This window comes from Pteropus alecto, unplaced genomic scaffold, assembly GCF_000325575.1.
Source record: "Pteropus alecto unplaced genomic scaffold, ASM32557v1 scaffold354, whole genome shotgun sequence".
In the NCBI taxonomy this organism is placed as follows: domain Eukaryota; kingdom Metazoa; phylum Chordata; class Mammalia; order Chiroptera; family Pteropodidae; genus Pteropus; species Pteropus alecto.
In genome coordinates this window covers 350,354-360,410 of record NW_006435759.1, presented here as the reverse complement: position 1 = coordinate 360,410, position 10,057 = coordinate 350,354, and the positions used below count along the sequence as shown (strand labels likewise).

The 10,057-nt window shown below is 44.6% G+C and overlaps 1 protein-coding gene across 5 annotated transcripts in view; it reads left to right on the top strand.

Moving 5' to 3' along the window:
- SCN5A (sodium voltage-gated channel alpha subunit 5) overlaps nt 1-10,057 on the top strand; it is a 76,941-nt gene that overhangs the window by 51,654 nt on the left and 15,230 nt on the right. For 4 of the 5 annotated variants that reach the window (XM_006910784.1, XM_025046036.1, XM_006910787.1 and 1 more), the window contains exons 17-19: nt 1-142; nt 3,022-3,142; nt 4,043-4,197. The exon at nt 1-142 is cut by the window's left edge and continues 6 nt beyond it. In XM_006910784.1, coding sequence (XP_006910846.1) covers nt 1-142; nt 3,022-3,142; nt 4,043-4,197 — 418 coding nt within the window. The remainder of the gene's footprint in view (nt 143-3,021; nt 3,143-4,042; nt 4,198-10,057) is intronic. The other variant, XM_006910788.1, reaches the window with a different exon arrangement.

Genomic DNA, 10,057 nt, shown 5'->3' with positions numbered 1-10,057 from the left:
CGGCGGCCCAGAGGCCCTCCCGGAGCCCAGGGCCTGGAGCCAGGTGTCAGAGACCGCCTCCTCCGAGGCCGAGGCCAGTGCGGCTCAGGCAGACTGGCAGCAGCAGCGGAAAGTGGAGCTCCAGGCCCCAGGGTACAGTGAGGTAACGCACACCTTTGTCCCGGCGGGGCACTGCTGCTTGGAGCTGAGCGAGGCTGTGAGAGGCCCCAGCACACACCTGCACTGGCTAGTGGGATCCACAGCAGCTGTCACAGGCAGCATGGGACTATCGTCTGCAAAGGGAAGCATGGACAGCCTTGTCCCTGCAGGGGAGGGTTGGGATGGCATGGGGCCTGGAGCCATGGGGAAATTCTGGAGGCAGCCAACCCAGGACCACAATTCACGACTAAACCCCAAACCCCCATGTGTCCACCTCTGCCCACTTAGTCCCTGTGCTTTGGTTCTATTTGGCAAATGTTTGTCCTGGGATGGCCCCATCCCAGGAGACTCCGGGGAGCTCTGAGAACAAGTTCTTGGCACACTGGCCACCAGTTGCTTCTCACCTGGACTAAAGCAGAGGCCGCAAATAGGAGGCCTAGTGTAGGGTTTTGTTCTGGCCACAAAAAAGGTTTTCATTTGAATTAGCTACCAACATTTAAAACCTGGGAGCTTTTATGTTAAAAATCTGCATTTCTCATCCCAGGAGACTTCGGGGAGCTCTGAGAACAAGTTCTTGGCACACTGGCCACCAGTTGCTTCTCACCTGGACTAAAGCAGAGGCTGCAAATAGGAGGCCTAGTGGAGGGTTTTGTTCTGGCCACAAAAAAGGTTTTCATTTGAATTAGCTACCAATATTTAAAACCTGGGAGTTTTTATGTTAAAAATCTGCATTTCTAAAAAAAAAAATTGGAAGAGCCGTCCTGCTGGAGACAAGTGGTCATTGCCTCCTTGAATGGCATCTGGTTTGCCTCAGAGCCCACCTGCCTGGCCCGCATAAGCATTTGAGTTTGCCAGGCCTGAGCTAACGGATTGTGGCACTGCTAACTATCCCCCCACCCCCCGACACACATGCTCACAGCAATGACCATGGAAGTGGCGTTCATGTGTTCAGAGACTGTGCTGTGGGCCATTGTCCTGCAGCCTGACCTCAGCCCTCAGTCCAACAGCTGTGACTTGCTCCAAGGGGACACTTCTCCTTTGCCTTGTCCCTTGCATGGCATGGAACTATGGTAGGCTTTACGATCATGGTCAGTTTGGGAGCACAAGGTCCTGGTGGAGCCGTCGTCCTGACTGTGCGGGTCATGTCTCCCTGTAGAGGGTCTGACACACAAAGGCATGAGGGACTAGGGAGATGGGGGAGGGGCAAAAAGTCGTGAAGAGAAGGGCTGTCGTACTGGAACGCTGACCTTTGAACGAGTTTTGTGACTTCTTCCTCTCTTCAAATCAGTTCATGGTGGGCCCTATAAAAGGGAGAGTGAGGTGGGCCAGGGCTTTCCTGGAGGGACCCCCTCATCTCACCTGCAGTGGATCCTGAGAACTTGTCTTCCTGCCTGACAAGCCCACATCCTGTAGGTGGTTCCAGCGTCTGAAAAGAAAAAACAGTGTAAGGACCCTCTCCGGCTGTGCCTTCCTCAGCTCGGCACCTCACAACCAAGCTGGGAGGAGAAGGGAGTGACCCTCGATGCCGTAGGGACCACAGAGGCGAAGCCTCACCCTTTGGCCCATGGCTTCACTCTTCCTTCTCATCAAGACTCAGTGCTTCTCCATCACAAACTTCCAAGTGAAAGAGGACTTTGAGACACCAGCAGTGAGTCATGGAAGGAAGAGAAAAGAAGGCAGCTGGAGAGCAGAGGCACACCAGGTCTCAGACCAGCGCGTCTCTACGTAGAGCCTGAACCTGAGAGACAAGGCGGACCAGCAGAGTTGGGGGCTTCGGGGATCTGAAGCAAACCAAGGCGTCCCTTCCTTCGCAGAAGCCCTGGCCCTGCCGTGCTTGTCTTCAGAAGGGGTTCCTAGAGCCTGAGGCAACTTCTGGTTCAAAGGATTTATGGAGGGAGGGCTCTCAGGAGAGACCCACAAGCAAGCAAGAGGAGCAGGATGAGGCGAAGGAAGCAGCTCCAAAAGGCATGGTAGCTGGATTCGAGCCTGGTGCCTGTGTATCCGTCAGTCACTCGATGTCTGGTAACCCCCAAGTCATTTCCAGAAATGACGGCTCCCTGACTAAAGATGATTTTCCACAAAAAGGGCCAGCTAAGCGGCCCGTGTTCACAGCAGCTGGAGATGAATGCACTGGCCTAAAGGTGGGGAACCAGGCAGAGCGCCAGCAGTGGCCACTACAACACCCCTCTACACAGGTGCCCGCACGTGACATACATGGACACTCACAGGGCCGCCCATATGCACACACCTCTCTATAATCAGGTTACACGAAGTCAAGGCAGCAGAGCCCTTGAGGCAGGGAAGGTTCCAGGAGCTTCTCACTCCTACTCCAGGCTCTGCACCTCACGTCAGCACCCATACGAATTGGGCGGGAAGCATGGGCTGGGTTGCTGGCCTGCTCTCTGCATGTCTGACCTTGCGCCTATGTGTGCCCGTGATCCTGGTTTTGACTCTGTGCTGGGTGTGGCATGCCTGTTTCCTCTGCGTGTGCCAGCCTCCACCACATGTCCATGCCCCACTGTGTGTCCATGTTAACACCCCATGTCTGTTTTGTTTCCAGCTGGACGCGTTCCCCATCCCCAGTGTTTTCCAAGACACCTTCACTCACCCCACACCTCTGCCCTAGACCCCACCAGACTGGAACCACAAACCCAGGAGCCCTAAGGTCCAGCCTCAGCTCAGCCCTGACTGGCCCTAGGTGACCTCCAGGGAAAGTTCCCATCCACCTCAGGCTCAGATTTCCCAGGTGTGCAATGAAGGATAGTCTGGGCACCACTCCTCAGGGAGCCCCAGGCTCCCCCGGATTCTGGGCTGGAGGCTGGAGGCTACTACATGGCCTACACTTACGCCCTTGCCCACCCCACCCCACACTCCTGCCCGCAGACCCACGAGGACAGTTACTCCGAGGGGAGCACAGCAGACATGACCAATACTGCCGACCTCCTGGAGCAGATCCCCGACCTCGGCGAGGACGTCCAGGATCCGGAGGACTGCTTCACTGAAGGTATTGCCCTTTGCTCCAGTCTCAGCTCTGCCTAGATGGGCAGGAAGACCAGCAGCTCCTTGGGACACAGGGACATTGGCACCCCACCCTGACCCAGATGCCTGCCCTCCCGCCCTCATTCCTCGGGACTCTGTGGGCTCCTCCACCATCACCTGAGTCATGGCGAGTCTGCCCACGGTGCTGGACTGGGCAGCTGTAGGTCAGCTGCACTGAGGACGAGTGACCCTGCGTTTGTGGGGTGGCAGCATGACTGTATGTGTCCCACAGCAGCAGGGATGGGGTCTGATTCACTCCTGTCCCCTCAGGCCCTGGTAGGGTGCCTGGCATATAGGAGGCCCTCTGTAAATCCTCGAGGTGGGTGTGGCGTGGGCTGTGCTGGTGATCGGCATCTGTAGCTTTCATGGATTGGTGCTGTATTTAGAGGGCAGCTGAGAGTAAATGAGGGATTACCCTCCATGTGGCACATCATCTGGGGCTGTCAGTGAGGGACCCACCCTGCCCAGAGATCAGAAACTACAAACATGGAGAAGGCCCAGAAACGTGGAAGATTCTGGAGCCGTCCCACAGGGTTTCCCAGCTGAGGCTGAGCAGAGGACAAGGTAGAGCCCATCCGACCCCAGCCTTGCCCCTGCCCACATCTGCCAGGCCCTTCCTCCACTCCCTGAGAGCTTGGTCCATCTGGCCTCTCCATGGAGTACCTGCTGAGCGTGGGCCCCTGCGGACAGCCCCCAGAATGCTCCCTGCCACCCCCACGGCACGCGCCCACCACGTCACCCTGTTCATCCCCCATCGCTGTAACCGCTCTCTCTCAGTCAGTCCTTCAGCCGTCCAGCATTCTGCCATCAGACCCAGGCGTCGTCAGGCCCCAGGCTGGGCCCGACTCCTCTCCCTCCCCCACAGGCTGTGTCCGGCGCTGTCCCTGCTGTGCTGTGGACACCACACAGGCCCCAGGGAAAGTCTGGTGGCGGCTGCGCAAGACCTGCTACCGCATCGTGGAGCACAGCTGGTTCGAGAGCTTCATCATCTTCATGATCCTGCTCAGCAGCGGAGCGCTGGTACCCTCCCGGGAGCGCGGGGCTGGGCAGGGAGGGATGGAGGCGGGGAAAGGAGGGCTCCGCCTGGAAAGCCAGGTCGGGAGCGGGGGCAGAGCCTTTGCGGAAAGTGCACTCGCCCAGGGCCCCGAACCAGGGATCGACACACAAACTCTCAACATCCACATCATGCATAGAAGAAGTCAGAGCAGGAAAGGTTGTCAGAGGTCATCTGTCCAGGCTCCCTTGTTCCATGAAAGGGAATGATTTGCCCCCTAATCACAGTGCACAACTGACATAGGTCACAGGTCACCAGTCTCCCACACCTGAGCTCTGGTGACACGCCCCCCTGCACACAGCGCAGGTGCTGAGTCAGGCCCTTGCAATGCAATTCACAATGCTGGCTGATACTCCAGTGATGGCTCCACTTACCCCAGGTCTTCTACGGCTAGAGGCCATGCTGTATAGTTCGCACATTATCACATTTCATCCCTTAACAACCTTCCGTAGGAACACTGAATAACTTGCCCAAGCCCTCACCCCTCACAAGCAACAGATGTGGCATTTACACCCATACAATCAAATTCCAGAGTCCTCTGTCTTGACCTTTCATTTATTCAATTAGTCTTTTAAGCTCTCTTTGTATTTAGTCCTGTGCGCCATGGGGAGCAAAAGGAGGAGACCCCTGCTCTGGCATCAGGGGCTCCCAGGCTAATTGGGGAAAACAGACTCAGCAGGTTTGAGTCAGAGGTCAGCACAGGAGAGAGTTGGGCAAAAATGGAGTAGAGACTTGGGGTGATGAGTGGTCAGGGGGAACTGGAACACTCAGGAAGACTCGCTGGAGGAAGCAGGTGGAACTGGACTGCAGAGGACAGGGAAGTTTGTCGAAGCCAGGAGGGACGGTGAGGCCTTCCAGGGATGTCCCAGCTTGCTCCCAGGCACCCTGCTCTGATCTCCTAGAGCCCTTCTAGGAAGAGATGGACTAGCCCTGGAAAGGGGTCTGGAAGGTGCTGGTGAGCAGGAAGAGGGATGATCAAGAAGGCAGAAGAAACAGAAACTTTCCTGGCCTGGGCGGGGAGCAAGCACCTGATATTGTTGGGATGGTGAGAGTAACTAACAAGGAATGCTTTGGACCACAGAATGGGAGAGGGCCACTTCGATCCCAGACTATGTGCCTCCAGTCTGTGGGAGCAGGCCATGGGGAGGGCACTGTGGCTGTCACTTCTAAACCTCTGGGCCTCCCAGCTCTCCATGCACTGCCCCACCCCTGTTCCAGACTGGGCCCAGAGCCACGACTTGCAGGCTGCATGCTGCTTTACCATTGGCAGCTAGAGCAAAATCTCTGCGGGCTCCGAGAAGGATGATTTGACAATATGTTAACGAGTTTTGTTTTTAAACAACCACAAACAAGGGCAACCAGAGCCATTTAGTCTGGGCTGTGGAGGAAAAAAACGCCCAGCCTGGCATAAGTGAGGAGGAGTTTTGGCAAGCGAATGGTAGCTCTAATCGGGGTAGACTGCCAAGCACTGTTTAAAAAAACACATCAATGATATATTGAGAAAAAGAAGTCTGAGTGCGTTATTTATAGTTATAAACTTGTTTAACAGAAAGCAGACTATATGCCCCTTCCAAATTGCTGAAGGGAAATTTTTTAAAGAAAATATAGATCTTACCGCAACAGACAGGAGAAAAAAATAAGCAAAAAGGAAGCATTATATCAGGAAACAGAAAATGATACAGAAGAGGCAAGACCAAACATGTGTTTTAATAATAAATGTAACTGGGTAAAATTCATCTTTTAAAAGAAAAGGACTCTAAATGGATTTTTTTTAAAGTTTAGCTATGAGCTCTCAAATGACAACCTGAAATAATATGACTCAGAAATATTAAAAGTGAAAGAATAAGATATATCAGGCAAATGCAAGCAGTGATAACAAAAATTTAAATGTTCTTGTTTGTTAATATTAAACAAGGTTGAATTCAAGGTAAAAAGTTTTGAGTTAAAACAGATTTTATGGGCCAGCATCAGCTCACTCACAGAGGCAGTGCCTCAATAGTGATAATAAATTTGATCTAACCTGATAATAATAAAAATAATAGCTATACTTAAATAGCACTCACTATGTGCCAGACCCTGTTGTAAACATTTTACAAACATTAATTCATTTAATTCTCATAATAACCCTATGAGTTGGGTACTATTATTATTTTGCAGATAAGAAAACTGCTAAATACATTAAAAATAAAAAGATTAAAAACAAACTCTTAGAAATATAAAAGTGATTCTTAACCAAACCTCAAATCAAACAGAAAATAGTTTGATGGTAGGTTCATGGGTGTTCATTACATTAATAAATAAGCAAATAAATAGACTGTATCCATGGACCAAAGATGACAGTGTGTTGTAAATCAAAGACTGTGATTCATTACTTTGTCTAACCACTATACTGTACACCTGAACTAATATAAAGTAATATTGAATGTCAACTGTATTTGAAATTAATTAATTGAGTGATTGATTTTTTTTAAGTGCAAAATAATAAAAGTATATTAAAGATCTAAATTCAGTTCCAAGACTGGAGAACAAAGGGGAAAATATCCCACAAGAAAAATTATTTAACAAAATACAGCTGCTAGCAACTATGAGGGGATCCATTTTGGATGCAGGGTGAGCTGAGCTGCCCTGGCAGTGTTCATGCCCTGTGATTTGGACCGAGTAGAACAAGGTCCAGCGCATCTTAGGGATCAAGAGATCCAGGCTTGGTTAGGCCACTGTCAGCTTACTCACTGTCAGTGCCTCAGGAGCAATAAATATAATAATCAGTATTTTTATCCTTGATGTGTTTTTGAATGTCTCTCAGCCAAACTTGAAAATATAATATATTTTGAGCTGTATCAATATAATTTTTAATTAGTCTGAGTTATTTAAATTATTCTGATACAGTTATTTAGTCTGAGTTATTTAAATTATTCTGATACAGTGGAAAAGTCTGAAAAAATTTTAACCCGTGCAATAAATTAGTCTCATAATAAAGCCATTCATGAAAAAAATTCAGCTGAGAAATTGGTGTGAATCAAAGTTCCAGTCCAAAATACAACCGATTCATATTAAAATTCTTCTTTTAAAAAGGTCAATTTCATACTGAAGGAGAAGAAATAATTCACATGGAAATTTTCATTTAATACCTTGAGTATATTTTTTAAGTGGCTGGTATCTGCCAAGTGTCAACAGTCACTTGCACTTAAAGAGAATTAATACATTGTCTTGGCATGTCCTTTTACATTTTGAATCTCAAACGTCAAAAGAACAGGAGCTGCCTTTTCCCTTCCTCTGCATTTTTCATTAAAAGCTGTGAAAACCTTTGTAAAAAGATTATTATTCAACCAGTTCTTTCCACCTGAAATCTAGAAAAAACTAAATTAAAAATAGATGTAGAAGAAAAAACTGTGACTAGGGAGGCGGAGAATGACAAAATAACAATATTGAGAATATTGCATGTGGGATGCAGCCAAAGCTATAATAAGAGTAAAATCATAAACATGCATTTTTATTATTAAGTAAAAAGAATATAAATTATTTGACTCAAAAAATTAGAAATATAACAACAAAATAATCTTAAGGAAAGCAATCAATAAAATAAAAACATAAATTAATTAGAAAATAAGTAGTAAAACTGAAAAAATTCCAAAGCAGATAAATCACTAGCTAATCTAATCTCTCACATCTCCAAGGGTGAATTCTTTCGAATTCTCGAAAAGGAAAATAATTCCAGTTCTATTTAAAATATTCTAGTGTATGAAAAGAGATAGAAAGTCTACAAATTCTTTTTATGAAAGCTAAATAATGCTGATTTTTAAAACCTTAAAGGAAGACTATAGAGCAGTTTTCATACTCCATACATATGCAATATTCTTAAAATTCTTGCAAATTGGAGCAATATACTTAAAAGATTAAATAAGTCATACCTAGGTATATTCTCAAATGCCAGAGTGGTGCCATATTAGGAAATCTATTTATATGAATACGACAAAGATGAAAAACCATACCATTATCTCAATGAAAGCCTGATTTTTAAAACTTTGGTAAGAATAGAAATGAAATATATTTCCTTAATTTAGTGAAAAACTTACTCTCTCAAATTAACGTCTATCATCATCATTAGTAGTAAGCACCTGAAACATTTTATTAAAGTCAGAAATAAGAAAAAAGGGTTTAGCTACTTTCTAGCTGTTGTTCATTACTTAATAAAATCTGGAAGTACTAGCTAGTACAATTTATGAAGAAAATTAAACATACAATATAAAAATTGGAAAATAGAATTGAAGTTAATATAGTTAAGTCTAAAATGAGAGTTAAAAATAATAGAATAAATAGAAATATATCATTACTTGTAGATAATGATTGCCTAGAAAATTATTAAACCTTCTTAAATTTTTTAAATTAAAATAATTAAAATTAAATTAAGAATATTATACAGCCAGTTATAAAATAAATATACAGAGAATTTTTGCTGTTGTTGTTGTTTTATACTAACAGAAACTTTTTAGTCACAAATAACATTTCTCAAATATTTCTTACATGCCAGGCATCGTAAACATAAAATAACTGGGAATAACTATAACATGAAATGTATAAGAGGTACATGAAGAAAACTATAAAACTTTGATAAGGACTGTAAAAGAAGACAAACAAATAGATAAATACAGTATAAATATTTGCTGGTCTTGAGCAAGAAGACTCTGTATTAGTCCCTAAAACAGGTAGTAAATTCAATGCAATAACAATAAATTTCAATATCTTCGTAGGAATTTAACAAAACATTGCTAAAGTTTATCTTGAAAATTACTAAAAATGGCCAGGAAAATTCGTATGATTCTATTTTAGGAATAGACAGAGAGTTGAACCGCACAGAGAGGTCTGAAATAGATTTATGTAAGTATACAAATGTAGTATATGATAAAGTTGACTTCTAGTCTGTGGATTTGAAGTGTATTCTTTAATAAAGTGTTGGGACGGTTGACAAGCTGTTCTGAAAAAAGTATTAAAATAGCTATTTTATGTTTACCACAATATATTAGATTTTTTAATTGTAATATAAAACAATGAAACCAGAAAGTTTAAAAAAAAAAAAAGGAAAGAAGGGTCATTTTTTTCTAGCCTTAGAATACACAAGGTTTCACTAAATGAAAATCATAATAAATGATATAATAATATTAAATTATATAATAATAAATGAAAATGAAGTTTAGAACTTCGGTATGGTAAACAAAAGTAAATGAGATTTAAAGGCACACAACTAGGATAAATTGTATCAAATAAAGAGTTAATGTCCCCAAATAAACCAGACACTCAAATAAAAATATAGGCTAAGGAAATGAACACGCAGTTCACAAAGGGAACACTGCAAAAATCTAAGGAAAGGGTGTCAGCATCACTAGTAACAAATAGAAATGTAACAATATACAAGTTTTGTTCATTATGTTTGGAAAAGTGACAAAAGAGAAACCACCAGTGTGGGTGGAACGGTGGGGAAAGAGCCACCTTTATGCACTGTGGATGGAATGTCAATTGGAGTCTTCTGGCTGTCCTGTTCTCAATCTGTACCAAAAGTACATCTTTGACCTGGTACCCCAATTCTAGAAATTTATGGCCAACAGATAATCAGACACATTGTTCATTGCAATGTTGTTTCTACTAGGGATAAATTGGAAACAACAGAAATGTTCATTAATAAGATTATTGGCTAAATAAACAATAGTATACACAAATAATGAAATATTATGCGGCCTTTAAAAAGAATAATATTGTATATATTCACATCACTGAGTAGATAAATGTTCAGAAAATATCGCTTAATGGAAAAAGAAATTTCAAAGCAAAATA